The 22,997-nt window shown below is 52.4% G+C and overlaps 2 protein-coding genes across 5 annotated transcripts in view; both read right to left on the bottom strand.

Annotated features, from left to right (window-relative positions):
- Positions 1–1,317: 1,317 nt before the first annotated feature.
- Positions 1,318–12,522, bottom strand: LOC119801749. Its single transcript, XM_042054211.1, has 7 exons — positions 11,573–12,522; positions 10,779–10,924; positions 9,568–9,894; positions 8,519–8,619; positions 3,596–3,704; positions 3,160–3,270; positions 1,318–2,393 (listed from the first exon to the last, which is right to left on the bottom strand). Exons 1-7 carry the CDS (start codon positions 12,520–12,522, stop codon positions 1,318–1,320), a joined length of 2,820 nt encoding a protein of 939 aa, XP_041910145.1.
- Positions 12,523–15,986: 3,464 nt separating this feature from the next.
- Tcf25 (transcription factor 25) overlaps positions 15,987–22,997 on the bottom strand; it is a 31,131-nt gene continuing 24,120 nt past the window's right edge. For 2 of the 4 annotated variants that reach the window (XM_038312386.2, XM_038312385.2), the window contains 5 exons: positions 22,509–22,667; positions 21,230–21,320; positions 20,460–20,539; positions 19,149–19,221; positions 18,544–18,794 (listed from right to left, as the gene is read on the bottom strand). In XM_038312386.2, coding sequence (XP_038168314.1) covers positions 18,642–18,794; positions 19,149–19,221; positions 20,460–20,539; positions 21,230–21,320; positions 22,509–22,667 — 556 coding nt within the window. In that variant the 3' untranslated portion in view covers positions 18,544–18,641. Of the gene's footprint in view, positions 16,650–18,543; positions 18,795–19,148; positions 19,222–20,459; positions 20,540–21,229; positions 21,321–22,508; positions 22,668–22,997 lie in introns of those variants that run through there. The other 2 variants (XM_038312387.2, XM_038312388.2) reach the window with 2 other exon arrangements.

Here is a 22,997-nt window from a genome sequence, read left to right as displayed (position 1 = left end):
GCCCTTTGTTGACTTTTCCGTGTTGAACTCCGGAGCCCAGCCTACATCAGGGCCAGAATTGGAGAGATGTTGCCCTTTGAGGAGCAGCAGCCCTAGTCTGACGCCAGGACCAACCAACAGCTCTGCCGTAGGTCTTCTTCAGTACCTACTGACTCACACACGGAGAGAGAAGCTGTGAGAAGGTACCCTGTCACCAAGCGGAGGGTAGGGGCTTAAGCTCTGACAACACCCTTGACGACAAGGATGGGCGGCAGAGGCTCAGTTTAGAAGTTCTGCCTTCGCCCAGCTGTGCACACTCACAGTTGGCCTCTCTGGGTTTCAGTCTTCTCCCTGAGGAGGAGGGGGAGCGCTGGGTAAGGATCTCTGGCAATGTCACTTTCTGTGCAACCGGATACTGGGCATTCTGAAGTTCCAGGAAACCACCACTGGGGGGAACACGGAGCCAGCATATGGTTGGCTCCCATTCCCAGCTAGCGCCTTCTCAAAGGCCAAGTACCAGCCTTCCCAGTTTTCCCTTTCCTGTCTCTCCAGTTCAAGTCTCAGGCTTCGGTTTCCTTATATGGCTGCTAACACTTGACTTTCAGCATAGACAGCAGGAAGAAAGCTGAACATGACACCCCGTGGGAGATCAGGACAGCTGCTTTCTGAGTCAGATGTGCCAGGGGTTCTGGGATGAGGATTTAAACCAAGCAAACTTCCTTCTCTAGCTCCCCTCCCTCCCTCTCTGGGATGCCCGTGGAGACCCTTCAAGCACAAACCTTAGCCGCAAGTGTTAGTCACCACCCTGTGTGTGTTTGTCCTTCTCTTATAGCTCTAAATTAGTCTTTCCCAAAACAAAAATAAACCTACTTTACATCAAACATGCTTCAGCCTAGTTCTTGTCAAAAAAAAAAAAAGAAAGAAAGAAAGAAAAGATGGCAGAAAAAGGCAAAGGAAAAGAACTCTCCAGTACCAGGCAGAGATCTGACAGCAGAGACTTTATTAAGTATACCCCCCCTCCAAATATAAACACAACTCAGTAAAAAAACAAAACAAACCATAAAACACCAGGCCTGGAGCCGTAATAAAACAGAGACAAATGAGCAACACAAATACAGAGGTGGCCTAAACGGGGAGGACAGAGCCAAGTGGACTCGTGTGGGGCAGGGACGGCCATAAATACTGAAGGACTTTAACCTGGGAGCCCTAGGATGCCCTAGTGAGCCGGTGGGGAGCAAAGCTGGGGGCAGTGTCAGTAGCTAGATGGCTCTGGGGGACAGATGCTGCTTGGCTTGGCCCTGGCTGCCACTTGGCCCCACACCCCAGCTGTGAGCAGCTTCACTTGGGCCCCTGGGCTTCGGATTCCTCATCGTCATCTTCATACATTTCGCCCTCCTCTTCGGCGGTGGCGTCCTGGTACTGCTGGTACTCAGAGACGAGGTCGTTCATGTTGCTCTCGGCCTCGGTGAACTCCATCTCGTCCATGCCCTCGCCCGTGTACCAGTGCAGGAAGGCCTTGCGCCGGAACATGGCGGTGAACTGCTCCGAGATGCGCTTGAACAGCTCCTGGATGGCGGTGCTGTTGCCGATGAAGGTGGATGACATCTTGAGCCCACGGGGTGGGATATCGCACACCGCTACCTTGACGTTGTTGGGAATCCACTCCACGAAGTAACTACTGTTCTTACTCTGGATGGCCAGCATCTGCTCGTCGACCTCCTTCATGGACATGCGCCCACGGAAGACAGTGGCCACTGTCAGGTAGCGGCCGTGGCGAGGGTCACAGGCGGCCATCATGTTCTTGGCATCGAACATCTGCTGGGTGAGCTCAGGTACCGTCAGGGCACGGTACTGCTGGCTGCCCCGGGCTGTAAGTGGGGCAAAGCCAGGCATGAAGAAGTGCAGGCGGGGGAAGGGCACCATGTTGACAGCCAGCTTGCGGAGGTCAGCATTGAGTTGACCGGGGAATCGAAGGGAGGTAGTGACTCCACTCATGGTAGCAGACACAAGGTGGTTGAGGTCCCCATAGGTGGGTGTGGCCAATTTGAGGGTGCGGAAGCAGATGTCGTAGAGGGCCTCATTGTCGATACAGTAGGTTTCATCCGTGTTCTCCACCAGCTGGTGGATGGACAGGGTGGCGTTGTAGGGCTCCACCACAGTGTCTGACACTTTGGGCGAGGGCACCACGCTGAAGGTGTTCATGATGCGGTCAGGGTACTCCTCACGCACCTTGCTGATGAGCAGCGTGCCCATGCCCGAGCCTGTGCCCCCACCCAGGGAGTGTGTCAGCTGGAAGCCCTGCAGACAGTCGCAGTTTTCACACTCCTTCCGCACGACATCCAGGACTGAGTCCACCAACTCTGCGCCCTCAGTATAGTGCCCTTTGGCCCAGTTGTTGCCAGCGCCACTCTGACCTGTAGAGACAGAAGAAGCAGGTGATGAGCTAAGTCAAGGGTCTACAGCAGACCTCAGGACCTGCCAGACACTCCAGAAGTGCATTGGTTCCCCTGTGGTCTGTAAAATACACACTGTGCTAACACGCCTTCTCATTCCACCCTGGGCATCACTGTTGAGTTGCGGGGATCTCAGCTGCAGACACTGTTAACAGGGTATGGAGAATCTGGGATGAGACGAGAGCCTTACTGTCTCTCAAGGATGTCCCAGATGAATAGCTCAGCCTTCCTCTCCGGCTCACCTTTCCTCCCAACCGTCTGCTGAGACCGTGAAGGGAGATGAAGGCTGTCCTTAATACAGTCACCTCATCCCTCTAAGCCAGAACAAAATGAAACCCTGAGCATCTCTTGTGACCGAGGACTGGCTGAGAACTGGCACGTGCTAGTCTAGTACCAAGGTCTTTAAACACAACGACACATTTGTTTCTTTAGAGAGAGAGAATATGTATGTGTTGAGTACGCACACATGTGTGGGTGTGCACATGCCCTGGCACGCGTGTGAAGGTCAGAGGGGGTGGTTCTCTCTTTCTTTGGAAATGTTGAGAGGGACTATTTCCTACACAGAACCCGGCATCTGGACCTCTAATGCCCACTGTAATGTGGAAAGTCATTTTTGCCCTCCAGAGTCCCAGTGAAAAATAATCCCCTTTCAGACATTCTGCCTCTGTTGACCTGGGTTTGCCAGGCCCAGGTTTCTGTCATCAGAGCCTGGAGCAGGAGAACTTACCAAAGATAAAGTTGTCAGGCCTGAATAGGTGCCCAAAGGCTCCAGACCGTACACTGTCCATGGTTCCGGGTTCCAGGTCCACCAGAATGGCTCTGGGCACATACTTGTGAGCTGAGAGGAAAGAGGAGTCAGCGGTGTGAGTTACCAGTCTCCTGCACTTAGTAAGGGCTGGAACTTGTGTTAGGCATGGACCCATAGTAATCTCTGGCCTGGTCATGAGTGTAATGACTGACACCCAGGGCAGGTAGGATGACCCAGGCCATCGCTATCATTAAATACATTTGCATCTTATTCCAGGGTAGTCACTTTTTATGCTGTGAGTTTGGGTGCCTCATATACAGTCAGACCTGCTAGGATCTTGGTCAGTGAATGCTAGGGCTCTATTTACCCAGGGGCCCTTCTTCCAGGGTCAGAATGGACGCGGAGTGGTACTCACAGGAGGCCTCATTGTAGTACACGCTGATGCGCTCCAGCTGCAGGTCTGAGTCCCCCACGTAGTTGCCACTGGGGTCTATGCCATGCTCATCACTGATGACCTCCCAGAACTGTATAGGGACAGGAGAAAAGAGTCCAGTGGGCACTTGTGACCCCACTTAGTAGGTCTTTGCCATTCTGAAGTCTTAAAGCCCTCGGTGCAAAAGTAAAACTTCGGGACCTTACTAGACACACAACATAAGGCTTTAGAAAAGAATGAAAACTCCATACCTACTCTGCATTATCTGGCTAACATTACCAGGCCCCCAGGGTGGACTAGGACTCAGCCCACACTGGCAGGTTCTACCCAGTGCTGCACCTGTAGGGAAATGCAGATCTCTCCTGAGGTCATTTTTTTTTTTTTTTTTTTGGTTTTTCGAGACAGGGTTTCTCTGCAGCTTTTTTTAGAGCCTGTCCTGGAACTAGCTCTTGTAGACCAGGCTGGCCTCGAACTCACAGAGATCCGCCTGCCTCTGCCTCCCGAGTGCTGGGATTAAAGGCGTGCGCCACCACCGCCCGGCCTGAGGTCATTTTTTATTTTTCCTTTTTGGGAAAGGAACTGAAGGCACACAGAAGGTAGAAATCTGCCCAGCGTAGGTGGCAGAGCTGGTCGGATTCAGCATCGGGTTCTTAGTCACTACCTGTGACCCTCAGTGCCAGTGTAAGCCATTTACACGGAAAGTTCCATGGGTGCCTGGTATGTTATCATTGGCCTCAGGCAGTGGGACCCACAACTGGATCTGCAGAAGAGCCCCCAGGAGTCTCCAGCCGCAGAATGGCTTGTCTGAGGCAGAGACAGGTGGATCTCTGTGAGTTCAAGGCCAGCCTGGTCTACAAGAGCTAAATTCTAGGAGCCTGGTAACACCCAGGATCATTGGCTCACAAGCGGCTACCCTCAGGTAGTGAGCCCCTTGCACAAGACTGCAGCCACTGCCACCATCACTTCAGCAGGGCAAGACAGCACAGAGCAAGGTCTAAGAATCAGAGTTCACAGTGGCCGCACAAGGGCTCGTTATGCTCATTAGTGTCCCCATACACTGGGCTGGCTCCAGGATAACAGGTTCTTGTGCAAACACAGTTAATCGCACAGAGCATAGGAGTAACGGCAGCAGATAGTCATCACTGTTATATAGTCCCGGGGGCCCGGGAAGGAAAGGGCTACAGACAGAAAGACACTTCATCAGGGCACACAGAGTACCACCTTGGCTGCGACACCCTTCATCACTGCTAGGAGCTCGAGAGACTTGCAGATAAGTTAACAATATAAAGACCTAGAGGAACGAAAGATCTCTTCTTGGGAGTCGTGTGGAGAAAAAGATTGATCAGGGTTGAAAGCAGCTTAGGAAACAGTCTGCATGTGCTGGTCTATATTTAGATGTCTTAGAGACATCCTGGGGACCTGGTGTGGGGTTAAGAAAAAGAGCATTTTCATTGTCAACCCTTTGGTGCTGTTGGAGTTTTGTCACGTGCACGTTAGCTTTTATTTTATTTATTATTTTTCATTTTATTTATTTATTTTTGAAACAGGGTTTCTCTGTGTAGTCTTGGCTGTCCTGGAGCTCACTCTGTAGACCAAACAAAGAAACACAAAACTGAAACAAGGTTCTTGTTCTGTCACCCAAACTGAAGCAACCTTAATCTCCCTGCCTCGGCCTCTCGGGTCGCTGGTACTGCGCGTGCGTGTGCAGCAGCGTGCTCAGTTCTCTGCAGTTTTCAGGTTCTGCTTTTTTCACTCTGCTGGAGACCAGCTTCGAGGCCGCTTGCATGCTAGTCAAACTAATGCCTGATCACTGAGCCACATCTCCAGCCAACAAGCTGCTTTTGTAGATTAAAAGTAGAAAAATGTAATTCAAAATAAAATATTCCTTGCTGCAATGGTACAGAGCTGCAAACCCAGTACTTAGCAGGCCTAGGCTGGAGGATCATGAGTTCAAGGCCAGTCTGGGCTACATATTAAGAGGCTAACATAAAAAACATAATAGAATACATAGAATATTCTACATAGAATATTTGATAAGTAAATGAATAGACTTATTTAAATCAAGTAGCGTCACTACAGAAAAGAAAACCACTAGGTGTTGCGAACCCAATCTAAACGTCCCGTGGACTCAGGATTCCAGCCGGCACAGCACACTGCTGCTGTCCACGGTGCTGACCCTCTTGGGGTGCGGGCCTCTGAAGACAGCAGGGTAGTGGACCACGAGTGCAAACAGAGTCGGGATGCATGACTCTCACAGGGAGGTCCATAAGCCCCCAAAGATATTCCGTTCCGCTAGAACTCACCAGGTCCTCCAAAGGCTCCTGCTTGGGTGGGGCAGTACTCAGGCAGCCAGTGGGGCACACACAAGAAGTGTAGACAAAGGCACCATAAAGATATTTTCTAAGGGACTCCTTTATAGGAGAATGAATCTAGGATCCCAGGCCCCAGAAAAGGAACAAAAAGGGTGGCCCAGTCATTTCTGCTCCTAGGTGGGGGCACATGTCACCACCCACCTTGACACATCTGCACACACCTATACTAAAATTCCTGCCTTGCTCAAATCCATGGTGTGATCCGAGGCAAGTGACTCAACATCTAGAACCTTCATCTTTCTCAGCCTTAGGGGAGGGTGATACCCACACCGCACACACACACCCAGGGCGGGCACGCACACACACCCAGGGCGCAATGATGCAGCGGGCCCAGGGTTTTCACTCACAGGAGACAGTGACCTTATGCATTGCTGATGCCCCTCTTCTGCTGCTTCCAAGCATTTCCTCCTGGCCTCACTCTTCTTGTCTCCATGCCACCCACACCTCTGCCCCGTCACCTCTCTGAAGCCAATGGCCCTTTGTGCCAGGATAGGCACCACCCAAAGGAACCATAAGCAGAAAACCAGCCCTTGGCGCTCACTCCCTCAGCTGCTTCAGGTGGCAGGGAAAACTTTCCCCGCTGCAGCTAACACCAGGGACCCTAAAGCCAGCTGTAAAATAGGAAGTAAGTCTGGCCAAGGAAGTTCAAATGGCCTGGGGCAGATGCTAAGCGAGTCAATCCCCACAGGGCCGGGCCCTTCTGTCTGGTCTCTGGGAGATCTTCTAGGTCAGAGGGCCTTGTACTGACTACAACGCCCACTCAGGGAGACAATGGGAAAGGAAGACACGCCTGCCCAGATAGTTTACTCATTGTTTGCACTGTTAAAAAAGGATCAGGTATTCAAAATTTAAAAACATGTAATTAAAAAAACACAACAACAAAACAACAAAAGCCTCAAAACAATAAAAAAAGGGAAACCTAAGGGCCACAGTGCTGAGAAACAGATCAAGCTCAGCTGGGTCCGGCGCTCGGGCCTCTTCTCCAGCTCACATTCCTGGGATAGACAGAGTCTGACCTGACTTCCAGGCCCTTGCTAAACGGGAGTCCACGCGAACACAGTACAGCACCAGCTCCAGCACAGGAGAACCACCCAACTGGTCTTGGGATCGCAAAGCTCCCCTCCCCCACTCACCCCTGGCCTTTCCAGGCGCAGATGTTCACGGAAGGCCTGGCACCTGTGACCACATTAATGAGCGCTCACCCTCCCTTCAGGCCAGGGCAGCTGTCAGTGATTACCCTAGGAAGCCCCCTCCCCAAGTTCCTCCCTAGAATAGGAACAGCTGTCTCCTCAGTGATTAGGGAGCCTCCCTGTTGCTGCTTCCCTCCCCCCTAACTAGAGGAACCTCCACCCTAGAGCCAAACTTGTAATTTACATGTCAGCCACGTGACCGCCCCAGCCCATGGTAATTAGCTTTTTGTTCCTGCCCGGTTTCTATGGCAACAGCCTCCAGAGGTAATCGCTGCTTCGGTCCCCTCCCTTCCAGGACCTGTCTACCCCACCTCCTCCTTTGGGAACTAGCTATACACCGAGCCCCATCCAGCATCCAGCATCCGCCTGGACAAAGCTCCATCTCAAATATGGAGCTCAAACAATAGTTCAGAAGGGAGAAGAAGGAGGTAGCTGACCCCACCCACCCAGACCCAACCCAATCCCAAGTTGGGCTTCTGCAGGGATCAAGCGGCTCTGTCTCCTACTGGCTGTGTGACCTTGAGTAAGGAATCCTAGGGCGTGGAAACAGGACAGCTACCTCACTACTCACAGCCAGGATGCAGAGTCACTGCACCAACCCCCCCTCTTTTTTTTTTTTTTTTTTTTCCTAGGCTTCAACACCTGATGGGGGGCTAACAATAGAGGAGAAACAGGCCATCCTTTGCAGTCGGCTTTGTTCTGTGCTCAATTCCCAGTGGGAGGCTCTGGGTGGGGGGGCGGTTAGAGATGGAAGATTTGTAAAAATAAGGAGAGTCCAGTTCTGGACCAAGGTCATGGGAGTCCAGGCCCAACCCCTCCAACAAAGGAATAGGGTGGGGCAAGGAAGCTGAGGGTGATCTGAGCAAGGCTGAGGATGTGAGGGCGGCCTGACTTCTTGAAGACCGTCCAGGTCTCCAGTAGGGGTTCGGGCATGTACAGTCATTATGGCTTTAGGGGAGAGCCCCACCCAAAGTTGCCCGACACACCCATCTTACTCAAGGCTTAAGTGGCAGTCTCAAAGAAGGCCACGCCCAGTCGGCGCCCCCAACCATATCCACTGTACCTGCTGGAGCCATGGTGTGTGTGGGTGAGCAGAATGGATGGAAGTGAGAGTCAGAAGGGTTTGCCGCTAGCTGTCCGCAGCAACCTAGGTGCGGGACAAAGTGGCGCGAGTGAGGGGAGCTGATTGGGGATCCCAGGGTCCCAGGAGCCGGGCAAGGGGCTGGGCAAGGGCTGGGTTCTTCCCTTTGTTCCGCTAGCGGCTCCCAGAACAGACTCTTTCTCCTCCCTCCCCCGGGGCTGGCTCTCGTGGGGACGCAGGACGCCGGACGGCTCAGCCTCACCTTGGCCCCTATCTGGTTGCCGCACTGGCCGGCCTGGATGTGCACGATCTCCCTCATGCTGACTTCAAACGGCTTGAGTTGAGAAGCAGGCGGACAGCGGGCTGCGGAGGATCGGTGGCCTCCGTCGCGCCCTCTTATAAGAGGCTGCCCCGCCCTCGCTAGCTGATGTCAGTGCTGCCGACCAATGCTGGGGCGCTGCCGCAGAATGCGGCAGGCACTGCAGCATCAGCACCACGCATCGAGATCCGCCCGCACAATGCGGAGCATGTCTGGCCGCGCCTTCGGAGGAGGGGCCACCGGAGGGCCTTCGGCTCTGGGGACAATAGAGAGCCCAGGCTCCTCAGTGCCCCACCCCAGTAGCTACCCTCCCCATTTCGTCCCTGCCCCAACCCCACCCTGCAGCTTTGTGAAGAAGGTCTTTTTTTACTCTCACGTACTTAAGATTCAAGACCCATATTCTCTGAGTTTGCTGGGTTCCTTGGGGTGTGCGAGCTTGGGAAAGCTGGAGCCTCTTTGATACTTCTGTGCAGAACTGGGAACGCAAGTCAGGAGGGTGGTGGATTATAGCTCCAACTCTGAGGTCACTGTTTTCTGGAGGAGAGAGGGCTACCAGTCCCTTGCTCCACAAAGGGTTGGTGTAAGGGTGCAGATGTACCTGGGATGCGAGGATGCACAGTTTCTGGCAAGTAACCCCGTTTCATGAATATCTGCGTGGAAAATTCACTTAAGGAGCTACAAGCCAGTCAGCAGAGGATGTTGAACAATGTTTTCTGCCTGAGCAGTCCCTGATGTCATTGGTACCCTCCCTTTCACTTTTGGTACAAGTGAGGGCAAAAAGGGGACATGGAGTGACCTGGAGCTACTAGGTAAGGAGACTGAGTGAGTGTGGAGGGGGCCCATTGGGAGGAAGAGCCAAATGGTCAACAGAAGACATGCAATGTGTTCATATACAACACTGATTTAATATTCATCTATGGCCAGTGACACCTCATGGGGACTTTTTGGTATTTCAATGACAGAAGTCCTGGAAGAGTTTGAGACAGTACTACCACACATAGATGGTCCAAAAACATTCATTTCACAAGAGCAGCTAAAAGCAAACTGCTGGTGCCTTTGTCCAGTTTGCACGGGCGTGTGCTGGATACAGTGGCTGTGTACAACTCTTCTCTGAGGATAAGCTTCTGAGTTCGCTGAGTTTAGAAATGGGTCTTTTGTTCTCAAGAGATGCTCCTCCCCCACAACGTGTCCATGATGTGGCTTTTTGTAGCTGGTTTCCAGCTGGCCTGGTTCAAGAAGTCCTGGGTGAGCATCTGGCTCAGTCTCCTTGTCTGGACAGGGAAGATGCTTGGAAGCATTCAGAGGCTTGGGCTGCCTCCCTGTCAGATGACATCAGGCCAGGCCAGCTCCCCGTGTCCCCAGAGAGCTATGGTGCCAGGATAAAGGCTGACTCACGGTCCTGTCTCCCAGCAAAGGCTGGCCTTGCCGGGAACCAGCAAGGCTGGAGCTGATGGTGTGGCTAGGGTCAGGATTGATGCCACGCCCTGTCTTGAGAGGTGGTTGAGGGCATATTTATTAGTCCAGACTGAGGTCACCCCAGGGACGAGGACAGAGGAGTGCTTAGCATCGGTGGGGACCCAATATAGACTTTGCAGTAGGAATTCCAGGTTGTAGCAGTAGAAGGGCTTGGGGAGTCTGCCATTCTACAGCAGCAAGAACTGTGGCTCACCCCATGTGCCACTCCCTGGGACTCAGATACCCTCGAGCTCCTAGACACCCTCCTCTATCCTGAGAGCCACAGTTTAAATACTTCCCTAGGCTGGTAGAGCACTGGCACCGCCAGCCTCTCCCAGGAGGGCAATGTCGAATAGAAACAGACCCCAACCCCTGACCTATGCTATGCTACAGGCCCCTCAGGGTAGCTCAGAGTGGCGCCGTGGCTGAAGGTGCTGGAGGAATGAGGCCAGGAAAGGGGCAGGCTCTGGCCGGGGTTACAGGTGGGCCCCATCAGGAGCTGGGACTCTGGTCCTGCTGCAGTGTATGGCTGAACTGGAGGGAGCCTGAACAGTCTTGTCACCAGAGAGGTAAAGCGGAGGCTTCTGAACCTGCAGCCCCCTGCTCTATTGTGGTGTTTGTAATACCGAGGAAGCCAAGTGGGCCTGATTAGGGTATTTGGTGTGCTTCCGGACCGTGAATTCCTAATTCAGGCAGGCAGCTGTGGCTTCTGAGACTCCCTTCTTCCTGTCCTGACTGCTGTCCTTACCCTTTTCCCACTCAAACTTCCTGACAGAGCTAGGACAGATAGTGATGAGGGCTCCATCTGAGCTTAGCATTTCAATGGCTTTCTGGCTCAGAGCCACAGGTTGTGCCACTAATAGGCCAATGGCCTCTATCGAGGCCAGAGGAGTACTGGGGGGAGGGAGGGAGCAGTTGGGTCTCACCTCTCCGGATTGCCATGAACCATATGACTAATCTTTAGGTCAGTCCCATTCCTCTAGTGCTAGAAGCACGTTCTGCAATGCTGGTCCCTTTATTGAGGAAGGGCCTCACTTGCTTAAATAGCCTACTTCATGACTACGGCTGGATTTTCCTGGTCACAAATTCCCCATTGGGAAGCCCTCACCATGAGTAGTGCTCCTTTACGGATCTTGTCGTTCTTTTAATTCAGAAACTTCCTGTTCATCCCAGCAGTAGAGGGCCCAGCCTGAGTGACCTGAGGAGTTGGGTGGGGGCCGCCTAGTCACTGAGTAGAGGTGAAGCTCCCCAGAGGTAGGGGCTGTCTCTTCAGGAGCCCGGGGACCTGACCCTTGCCTGGAGCTAGAATTCCCATCCCGTTTCTTTCATTCCCCACAGCTACCCTGGATGAGCCCTGCAGTCACATTTACCCTTCCTCCTGGTCCCAGGCAGTTTGTGTTTCTATTTTCAAGTTCATCTAATCCGCCCTTGGACAAATAGAGACCAATACCTGTGGTCGTACCGGATGCGGGCCACGGGATATCACTGTCACCCTCTGCCCAGCGCCCTGGCCACGAGACCAGAAGCCACCTCCCTGCTCACCATGAGCACAGCAGCACCTCCCTGAGTGTCATGCGGAGCTCCTGACTGCGAAAGGCATAGATGAGGGGGTCGACGATGGAGCTGAAGATGATGAGAACGAGGAAGAGGTTGAAATTCTTAAAGATGCAGCTGCAGGTGGGGTGCTGAGGGCAGAGAACGATGAGTAAGAGATGCAGGAAGAAGGGGCCCCAGCACAGGAAGAAAATGCCCAGAAGGATAGTGAGGGTGGCGGCACCCTTAAGGCAGAAGCCTTGGCGGGCGGAGCGCTGCCTCTTGTGGAGCCGGGCGATCCCCTGAGCGTGCTGGCATGCTCGGGTGAGCATGTGGACGTACAGAATGGCCATGAGTGCCAGCATCGCGAGAAAGAAAGTGATAAGGCAGATGAGGACGGCTGTGTGATTGTAGTAGGTGATAAAGAGGGTGCTGAAGAGGATGCTGGCCACCCAGATGCCCACAATGGCCCGTCGTGCCCGGGGCAGTGTCACGATGCTATGGTAGCGCAGGGCGTAGAAGATGGAGATGTAGCGATCTATGGCGATGACACCGAGAAAGCACAGGCTGGACACCATGGAGCCACAGATGAGCACGTCCATGACGTTGTCCAGCTGCTGCACCAAAGCAGCCCGGGTCACCAGGGCCCCTGCCTCCAGGAGCAGGATGATAGCAGTCTCCAGCACGAGGCTTATACTCACCATCAGGTCAGACAGGGCCAGGCAGCAGATGAAGCAATACATGGGTGAGTGCAAGTTGCGGTTTTTGGTGATGGCTATCACGACCAGCACGTTCTCCACCAGACTCACCAGCCCCAGGCTGAGGAAGAGGCCATCTGGGATAGACACCTGCAGGCACCAAGGCCCTGTCTGGTTGGTGGCCAGTCCAAGGTGAGGGGTGGCTGTGGAGGTGGAGTTGAGAGAACCCAGAAGCCTCTTCTGGGGCCCCTGAGTGGGCATAGTCTTGTCCAGGAAGTAGGAAGCAGTCAGGGGAGGCTTCGGCTCCAGGTGGTATCAGCCTCCCAGTGTCCTGTTGGGCTCGTGGTGTCATCAGGGGTCTCTGACGCTCCTCACGCCCTGCCTCTTCCCATCTGGGCGCTCTCCGACTTTCCTTCACACTTTCCCTCTTTCGGGCAGGCCAGACAGGTCAGCCTACGCATGGCACAGGCAGTCTAGACGCTTCCTGGCTGAGACCCCGAGCTCGGCTCATGAAGTCTCGCTACCTGTGTAAAGGAGCCCAGCCTTCTGCTGCCCTCGCTGCCTTTTGCTGGGAAGTGACTCGGACAGAGACATTGCTAAACTTAGCACCTCCCAGTTTCTTGGTCCTCTGCCTCCCCCCAAGCCAGGGTGGGCTGAGGTCGGGGGAAGAATAGAGCCTTTCTCTGAATCTTTTAACTCGCCCCTCCTCCTCAGGGTGGCCACATGACGGGCATGTGTCCAAGCACCCTGGACTGCCTCTAGAGGGCATAAGCGGCACCCAGAAACCGGAGAACCTGGCTCCAGACTCCAGCACAGGGTACTGCATTTCTCTGTGTTCAAAGCCCCCAAAGACTCACCAAATCCCTTTCAGGCATCCAGTCTCACCAGGACCTGCCCCGTGTAGCCCTACCTAAACCTCCAAACCTGTCTCTATGCCACTTTCTTGTCTTCGACCTCCTCCCTCTCATGCTGCTCTGCCTCGGGCAGTCACAGGTTGTGAACTGGGCACCCCAACTCCCACCCTCAGAACCATGCCAGGGACAGTGACACTTCTATCTGAAGTGGGGGATGTGTATATAGAGCACCAACTCAGCTACGGAGGTCAAGGTAGCATGAATTCAAGGTTGAATCGAGAACTTTGAGAATCAATGACAGCTGCAGGGACTTCAAGCAGAGCTAAGCTAGGCAAAAGACCTGTACCAATGGGTTCAGATGAGCGGGCAGGGTTAACGACTCTCCACGTCCTTCAAGGCTCCAAGATTGCTAAAGCCTCCTTTAGCTACAGTTCTGGGTGTGGCAGGAAGCTTGTCACTTCCTGGGAGCCCAGTAGAGGGGAGCCTGAGGCCTTCTCTTACACTCCTGAATCCCTCCTCTCCCCAGGGCACAACCCTTCCTCCCAGAAGTCCCATTTCCTCTGTGAAGCACATGCCAGCCCTGGAGCCAGAAACTACATCAGTGTAGACTCTGTGGGCCAGTAGCTGGGCATGTGACTATTCATAGTGGTCGGGACAGCAGGCAGGGGTGGTACCAACCCACCCCAGCCCACCCCTAGCCGCTGCTGGGCTTTCTCCATGGCACCCACTGTTTTCTCATCAGCACAAGATGCTCCCTTCCATGTAGGTGAAGAAAGTAAGGTAAGAAAGCCAGCAGGGAATTAGAGGCAGGAATTAGCCGGAATGCACTTAAAGTGTTTGTGATACTACCGTTAAAAGCCCATTCTTGTTTGTTTTTCTGAGGCAGGCTCTCACTATTATGGAACCCCGGCTGGCCTGGAATTCGCTTGGTAGAGCAGGTAGAGTAGGCAGGTCCCGAGCAGCGATTGGCTGCCAGAGTGCTCATATTAAAGGTGTGCACCAGCTAGACGTCTGCTCTTTCTCTCGCCTACCTTGGCAACTTCTGGTCATAAGGTGCCCACACAGAACAGCCACCATGAAAGTCCACATGAACTACGTGAGCATCCACGAGCAAATGTTAGAGCGTGGTCAGAACTACATTCCCCAATCAATAAATAAAATACAATTTATATCAGTTGTTTTGGGCCTTCCTGGGCCTCAGCACTATCAGTTCTGTCTGTCTTGAAACATTGCACGACATAGCATCTTTCAGTTTATACTGTGCTCACACTAAGAGTCACCTTGTTATTCGGGTAACTAAAACATTCGGGTTGCGTGTTCCATCATGTGAAAGACTCATGCAGGACACTTGGCAGCTTGTGGCCAACCTTATCCCGATCAGTGCTGTTGGCAGGTCTTGCTGGACATCATCGGCACACATAGGCATGTGCTTATGTTGAATGTTACCAACCAATGACATGACTGCAGGCATGAGGTCTATCTGCAGATTTAGTAGATCTGGCCAAACCATTTTTCAAACTGGTGAACAAACTGTGTTCATGCCTTCAGGTGTACTGTTACAGGCACACAGGATGAGACAGGACTCTGGGTGTCCTGAGTGTCCTAAGCCTCAGAGAAGGGCTCACACTGCCATAGCCACATTCATCCCAGCTGTCTGCCTCCTACGACATGGGACTTATTCTGCTTCTAGCCAAGAAGGGTCCCAGGTCTGATGATGTGGGACGAGCCATGACTGGCTCCTAAACCCACATGATGCCCAGGCATCCCGTAGCTGCAGGCCACTTCTCACTTCTGGGACATGAAAGAGCAAGTGTCCCCTGCCCTAACTTCCTGAGATGCTGGTATTTCTGGCTTCAGAATGAAGTCTTTGAGACAACCACAGTTCACCCTGCAGACAGCCTGACTTCAAAGGGTGGGAAAACTGAACAGTCTCTGGCAGAGGCAGCCACATCCTTTATGGGAAGCTCCTGCCAAGGGGCATTGAGAGGAAGGTGACCATGCCTTGGCATTCATTTTGGATCACAAAGTCACAGCTAGGATCTTCAGAGGAAACAGCAAAACAGAGCTGGGAAAGTCAGCTTGTGCTCTGCTGTAGTGGAGAGATGGCCAAGTTAGTCTTGGGGCTGTCTGGACTAGAAGAAGCTGAGTACCCCAAGCCTGATAATACTCAGTGGCCTGAGAAAAGCACATGACAAATGACATGCAGGAGTGATTACCTACCTAGTAGGGGACACTACCTGCAGAACGGCTAAGGGGGGGCTCTCTCCATGAAGCAAAAGGCAGCCCGCATTCCAAACGGCAATCCCACAGGGCAAGAGGCTCAGTGTTTCTCTTAGGAGGTTCCCCCAGGCCCCCGGACGGTGTGAACATGTCCCTTCTGGCTCTGGTCACAGAGGTTCTCAAGAAGCCCATGCGTGGGGTTGAAGAGATGGCTTCAGGCAGTTAAGAGCACTGACTGCTCTTTCAGAAGACCCAGGTTTGATTTTCAGCACCCACACAGTGACTAAGAATTGCTTGTGATAGCCAGGTGGTGGTGCACGCCTTTAATCCCAGCACTTGGGAGGCAGAGGCAGGTGGATATTTGAATTTGAGACCACCCTGGTCTGAGTTCCAGGACAGCCAGAGCTACACAGTGTAACCCTGTGTAACCCATACTACCCTACCCTGTGGGGGGGGGTGGGGAGGAGGGAGGGAGGGAGGGAGAGAGAGAGAGAGAGAGAGAGAGAGAGAGAGAGAGAGAGAGAGAGAGAGAGGTTTGCAATTCCACTTCCAAGGGATCCAACATTATTTTTCTGGTTTCTGTATATATTGAATGTAGATGGCGCACAGACACATATTCAGGCAAAGACCATACACACAATAAAACAGAAGTTAAAAAGACTATGTCACCATGTTTTCATTTGAAAGTCATTCATTTCCTCTGAACTTTCTCTGGGAGGCAGCAAACAGGTTCTCTCCCTGACTACATGAAAATGCACAAATACCCAACAATTCTGCACAGGAGCACACAAGGAGGCACCTCTTACTGAGACTGAGGTGTGGGAGGAGTGGGATACAGTACCACCCCACCTGGGTGGCAGGCCAGACTTTAAAGCTGCTTAGATGACATGCAGATTAGGTGTGGTGGTGCACACTTTTAATTCTAACATTTGGGAGGCAGAGGCAGGCTGATCTCTGATGCCAGCCTGGTCTACATAACAAGTTCTAGGCCATTGAGGGCTACACATTGAGACTCTGTCTCATAAAGTTACTTTTCCTGATGATCCACAGATGACATAAATGACTGTTTTTTATTTATCACCATTAGAAATGGATTCAGTTGGAAATTAAGTCTGAGCAACATTCTGAAGCCGATCATTTAACGGCCTCTCAGGATGCAGGCCTGGAGGGGGAAGCTCCTGAAGGCCTAGGCCATCATCTGCTTCACTGTTCCTAGAACACTGGCTCTTCACTGTGGAGTTCATTGCCTCGTGGTTGTAGAAGAGCTGCTGCAGCTCCAGATGCCATGTCCTCATCTGGATGGACTTACAGCTGCTGAAAGGAAGAGGCAGGATGCCAGGTTTTCTGTGCTTGTCATTTCCAGAAAACAAACCCATTCCTAGCCAATCCCTCCTCCCCGTAGCTGAAACTTACCACAGGCCACTCCAACTTGAACTGGGATCCAGACACTGAATTAGGACCATCTCAACAGTACCCCTCTCTGGGACTGGGTGTAGATCTCCCACCAAACCCAGGAGTAGGTGAGGCAACTGATGGGGGCTATGCCCCCCAGGCCTGCCCTCCCCAGCCCCCTGCTGACCCATGAGCACAAGTAGTAGAACCTGTATCCAGACTTCATGGCCTTGCCAATTCATGCTGGAGAAAAACAAGAGATGCAGCACCAATTCATGTGACATGTGACTTCTCACCAGGCACGTATGTTGAACACAGAGCCCCTTGCAAATGACTGATGAGAAGTGGGCTGTGACACTTAGGCTGACTACAGCTGGGTACAAGTCAGTCCTCAATGTCCTGTTGAGGGGACAGTGACCTGGGCCCTGCTCAGCCATATCATGTATTTGTTTGTATGCTGGGGCTAGAAATACGGGTGGCTGTGAACTACCTGCCATGGGCGCTCAAAATCAAACCCTGGTCCTCTGTAAAAGCACCGAGCACAGTAAGTACTTTTTACCACCATGCAGCCCCTTTTTCATTAATTTGGTGTTTGTATAGGCATGCAATGCCACAAGGTATGCGTGGAGGTCAGAGGACAACCTATAGGAGTTTGCTCTCCGGAGTTAGCTCTCTCCATCCACCATATGGATCCTGGGGATTGAACACAGGTTAGCAGGCTTGGCAGCAAGTTCCTTTACTCACCGAGCCATTTAGACGGCCCCCGGGACATCCCTGAAACACACTTTATTTGTACCTAGTCCATACCAGATGCATCCAGTGATGTTTGAAACAATGTCTAAACTTCCAGGAAGAAACCAATGGACCAAAACTTAGGGTGGACCTCACTGGTCATCTCTCCGACTAGAGACCGTGGTAGGACCTCCCCCAGGCTCTGTATAGGCACAGATGGGCAGCGCTGCCCAAGAGAAACCTGACACAGCTTATAACATCTTAGTAGACTGGATCTTTGTACAATCAGACAGCTTATGAGACACGAACCTCTGGCCTTGCCAGGCTGTGGTCTCTGTTCCTGCCACTGGACTGGGGGTTCTTGGTCAGGGCTCCCCACTCATCCCTAGCTAGATTAAACACCCTTTAACCTCTGTAAAGCATCCCTGATCTGCCTAAGAAAATTTTCTGCCTCAAAGCTGCTTCTTGGCATCTCTTTCAATTCTGGGTGCCCCATGCCACAAACCTCTCTTTTGAGATGGGGTCTCATGTAACTAAGTCTGGCTTTGAACTCGTTATGTAGCAGAGGATGATTTTAAACTCCTAAATCTCTTGTCCCTCTCTCTACCTCTTGAATACTGAAATTACAGATGAACACTACCACACCTGGTTTGTGTTCTGCTGCGGATCGAATCTGGAGCTCTCTGCACGCTAAACAAGCAGTCTACCAACTGAGGCACATCTCCAGCCTTCCAAATGTACTAATAAAATTCCTAGGCTGGGACTATCGTTCAACGGTAGATCACGTGCCAGGCCCTGGGTTGATCCCCACCACTGCAAACATGCTGGGCATAGCATGTGTGGAACGTTCAGTGACCTCTAGCAAGGAGCACGGGGAAGGGGGTGTCCTTGCACTGAAGATTCTGAGATAACCCCTTTCTATGTATTAAGTTACAAACTTTGGAAGTATGAGGCGCACAGCAGGGTGTATGTGGTGTGGGGCTCACTGCTCCTGGGCTATGTTGGAGGGCACTGGAGGAAACGCTCACTCACAGCAGAGCATAACCCACTCACATTTAGAGGGAAAACAAAAGACACGGGTAGATGACATGGTCAGCATTTCTACTTCAGGGAACTGGTTAATCCAACCAGAAAAGAATCAGGAACATAATTGCACGGCTCTGGGGCACAGCATCTGGACAGTCAGTCCCAGTCCCCCTCGCCCTCAGGACTGTCCTCCTGAGGCTCCAGGTCGCTGAGGCGGAAGTCGGCCATCATGTCACGCAAGGCCAACATCAGCCTGATCAAGCCTTGATTGCGGTTCGGACCCCCGGCCACTCCTTCCTCCAGCCTCTCCTGAACAATGAGACACATCTAAGTGGGGGCTGTCTGTACAGATTTGAGACCCGGCTTAACAGTCTGAGGCAGCTCAAGCGCCAAGATCAGGCCTGTCCCCTCCCAAGGGCCCTGCCCAGAAGACGCAGCTCTAAAGGCCAAATGTGCATGTTTAGCCATGGCCAACCTGCCACGACGCTGACCATCTCTCTCTCAGCCTCACACTACTCACCCAGGAGTGGCTGCTGCAGTTTCTGCAGGCTGCGTCCCCACTTCCTAAGCACGGCACAGTCTCAGCCGTTCCTGCCTCCACCCTGAGCTGGACTTGCCCATAGCAACTTGGGAGGGAAAGACCAATATGCTCCATCAACATACCTCTGTGGTGTAATTTGGCAATAATGACCGGAAGAAGAGGGCAATTGTGTTTCCATGGCTGACTGGACTCAGCCTGAAAATTAAAAAGGTCAGAAAATGAAGGTCAACAGACACTGTGGGGTCCCGGCCTTGTCAGCTGTCCTTACCTAGTCTAACTGCTAGGGACAGGCAGCCTCTGAGTGGGGCTTAGCTTCTGGGTACCAAACTGCGATCAGGGTCTGGAGTGGCCCGTGATGACTACTAACCAGCCTTGAGTGTAGCTATGGACACCCAGAGCAACAAGGGAAGGAGAGGCGTGGTGTCCTAGAGTGCTGCTTCTTTAGGGACCTAGCCTGCTGGGTCACACGGAAAGTGGACAAGGTGACTATAGCATCTGAAGGCTGGAGAAGGCATGGCAGTCACATAAAGGCAGGGGGAGAGGTCTGGGCATCTCAGAGGCTGTGGCACAGCTCCTCTGCACAGTATCATCACACTGCCCTCCTGGGGACTCAAGAGCAGGGCAGAAAGCTATGACAGCAAGGCCACGTCAGGACGTTTCTGACCCCAGTGAAAATTCTCGTCTTCATCTAAACCTTAAATGGGAGTCACTCTACTCAACATGCTTTGCCAAGGTCTAGGTGACCTGTGCTCCTTTCTTGAAACAGACTGTGTGGGACAATGGACCCAGATGGGGCAGCTGTGAAGGCTAGGAGGGGAGGAAAATGAGTTCTCTCATGACTCAGACTCTACAATCTCCCCACATGTACATGGCAGCCTGTGAATCAGGAATGTTCCATGTTAATGCTTGACCCACTACCCCTTCTCCTGGCTCGGTCACATGGGCTTTCCTTTGGCGCTCACTGGACCTTACGCTCTGCCCTTGGAAGAGTGTTTCTGCACAGGCTTGAGGACCAGCTGCCACCCTCTGGCTGGCTGGCGCACATCTTTCTACAAAGCAGGTGACTTTGACTTCCTGGTCTGGTATGTCTTTCTTCTTTCTCAGTCACTTTCTCCCACAGGCAGATTTGACGCCACGTCTATCTCTGAATCCTAAGTTTGATGTCTGCTGTGGAGTGCGCCAGGTCAGAGGTGGCTCCTAATTTTGCTTCCCCCTGCGCTTCTCACACCTGCTACAAAACCTATGGGGCAGAACGCAGACCTCTGGTGGGTTCAGAGGAAGCTCCGTGTTACACTACTTGCCTGCTCCTGAGTGGGATGGCCCTTTTCGTCTGTGTTTGTCTTTTTCCTTCTAATATGTAAGGCAGCCCCAGTGAGCCCCGAAGCACTAACGAGGGTTTGTGGCTGAGAGAACAAAGCAGGGAAGGCAGGTACCTCTCTGGTCTGACGTACGAGTAGATGGTGTCCAGGGGCGGCAGAGGATCAAATCCCATCACAGACTGTGTGGTCACGTCCTTTAGGAGGGGACAAAAATAGAGACTCTGGAGCACTGCTGGCAGCTCCTGCCTTCCTGAGCTTCAGTGGGGTCTCAACTCAGATTTGAGCCATCTGCCAGGAGGCAGTCACTATACCTGGCAGAAGTGGCCATTTCTGTTTCAAGAAACTTTAGGTCTGGGTGGAACAGACTGTCCCTGAGGATCGTCAGGGGGAACATGTATGACATTTTATCTCAATCAGTGGGATGTACGACAGAGGGCATTTTCCACAGGTGCTACCATCTATATTCATGCTAAAAATGACCGGCCTAACTACAGACCATGGACTGGGGAGGAGAGCCACTGGGCTCCATTGGGCTGCTGGTTCACCAAATGAGGCAGCCTTGCTCCCCACTCCCAGAGTGACAACAGAAAACACATCTGTGAAAGCAGAGCCAAGGCTCTGCTGCAGGTGGCACATAGTTACATGAGTATTGCTGCAGGGGTCTGTGAAGAAGGGCTGGGTCTCCATCACAGAGAGTGTGACACCCCGGTGAGATAGCAACTGAGGCAATAATACAGTGAGGAAAGGCCCAGAGAAACTGGCTGAGGGGGAAGAGCCTGCTGTACCAGTTTCAGCTCTGCTTAGCATGCAGGCCACACTGTGGGTAGCAAGCTATACTGTGACTGGCACACACAAAGTCCCCATTTTCAGCAGTCCTCTCTTACCGAGGGAAGGGCAGCAACAGCCTCCTTGATCTCAGAGAGTATCACATGGCGGTGGATGTTTCTGGGTGCACGCTGGTAAAGCACCTTCCGCCTGAGGCCAGAGTAGACAACGGCAGATAAACTGATAAACTGGTGCCCACAGTATAAAACACCAAGTCACCCATACCCACCTTGGGGAAGATCCAGCAAGGACTAGTGTTCCACTTCTGGAAACCTCCTACCTCACTCTTGGATGGAAGCTGTGTTACTAGCCCATAGCACTGAAGCAAGAGTAGACAGACTCTGAAAGCAGAGTCTACTAGCTTGTTCTGCACTCTGCTCCCTTCATCCGTGTGAAAATGAGGGTAGCTGTGGGTAGTCTGGTGAGACACTAGATGGTGTCCACAACGGAATCCCTGGGTGTGTCAGTAGCTGCTGCGACTGTAGGGGGTCTGCCTCCTGCTGGACACAGCTGAGAACCAGTGCAGGGAGAGGGCTGGAAGCAATAGTGCTTCCTCCTCCCCGTTCCTCAAATAGTCTAGAATTTAGCCTTGTGTGTACCACCGGATCTCCTGACTCCACAGGGAAATGATACAGCCAGGGCAGAACAAAGCCCTCAGAACTAGCCTGGCCTAGCTGCCCCCAGAGCCAGGATGCTGACGAGGACCGTGAGCAAAACTGCACAAACGGGCAAAAGGACTGCTTCTCCAATGCAGCAATAACAGCTTCTGAGTTACAGAAGACCCCACATGTAGAAAGGAAAACCACAACAGGTTGCTTTGGCTGCCTTTTGGCTTCAACTTTTGTCAACAAGAGTAAGAAAAGCAATCAAGGGCTGGAGAGATGGCTCAGAGGTTAAGAGCACTGTCTGTTCTTCCAGAGGTCCTGAGTTCAATTCCCAACAACTACATGGTGGCTCACAACCATCTGTAATGAGATCTAGTGCCTTCTTCTGGTGTGTACTCATACATGCTGGCAGAACACTATATACATAGTAAATAAATAAGTCCTTTAAAAAAAAGAAAAAAAAGAAAAGCAATCATGATAGCAAATATGGGAACAGAGCACTGAAGCAGAAACAAGCTAAACAAACACTAGGGTCCTAACAACCACCCTTTCACATCTCTGTAAAGAGCCGCAGTCATGCCCAGAACTTCCTGGTGGCTCCTTCAGAGTCAAGCTGAAATCAGAGGTCCCATGTGTGTGATAAAGACCCAGGAGGAGACACAGAAAGGACTTGTGTCCGCAGGGTACCCTCACTAAGCTAGGTTCTTCCGCTTATCTGTCAGGCTCAGCTCACCTGTTCTCACAGGCCTCCACAGCAGGGTCCCCAGCATCCACTGCTTGCAGAACCTCACGGACATTTTCCTCCAGCCAGCTCATAGTGGCGGGATCTTTCCAAAGAAAGTGTGACCTCCCAAGGTACAAACTCACCAGCTGAGTCAGGGCGGGCGGCTGGCTGTGGAAGAGCAAGGAAAGCAGACATTTGGCAGAACTCCATGGTGGGCAAAGGCATATCCAGGAAAAGCCTAGTGCCTTGGACTAAGGAGGCTACCCCTCGGCCGCTGACCAGGGATATTTTACCTTCCGAGGGCTGGGTTCCTGAGGGGTTGAGCACACTTCGTATTGCTTGAGTTTAGTAATAAAAATCATTTGACAGAAATGTGAAAAGCACAAGAATGAATGTTTTTATGTGTGGAACAACACCAAAGGATGGCCTACAGCTGCTGGTTAGGAGCCTGTAGGAAGGGTGGGAGCCACGACATGACACATATTGTTTTTTTTTTTC

The sequence above is a fragment of the Arvicola amphibius genome, chromosome 15, assembly GCF_903992535.2.
Source record: "Arvicola amphibius chromosome 15, mArvAmp1.2, whole genome shotgun sequence".
Taxonomy (NCBI): domain Eukaryota; kingdom Metazoa; phylum Chordata; class Mammalia; order Rodentia; family Cricetidae; genus Arvicola; species Arvicola amphibius.
Note: the sequence above shows the minus strand (reverse complement) of the source record. Positions and strands in the feature narration are given on the sequence as shown.

Bases quoted from the DNA above. Each gene is read 5' to 3' on its own strand.
- LOC119801749 (XM_042054211.1), bottom strand. From the start codon at position 12,522: ATGCCCACTCAGGGGCCCCAGAAGAGGCTTCTGGGTTCTCTCAACTCC. The intron at 3,705-8,518 runs GTGAGGCTGAGC...GTCCCTATACAG, and splicing joins GCAACCAGATAGGGGCCAAG to TTCTGGGAGGTCATCAGTGA. The intron at 3,271-3,595 runs GTGAGTACCACT...CTTTCCTCTCAG, and splicing joins GTACTACAATGAGGCCTCCT to CTCACAAGTATGTGCCCAGA.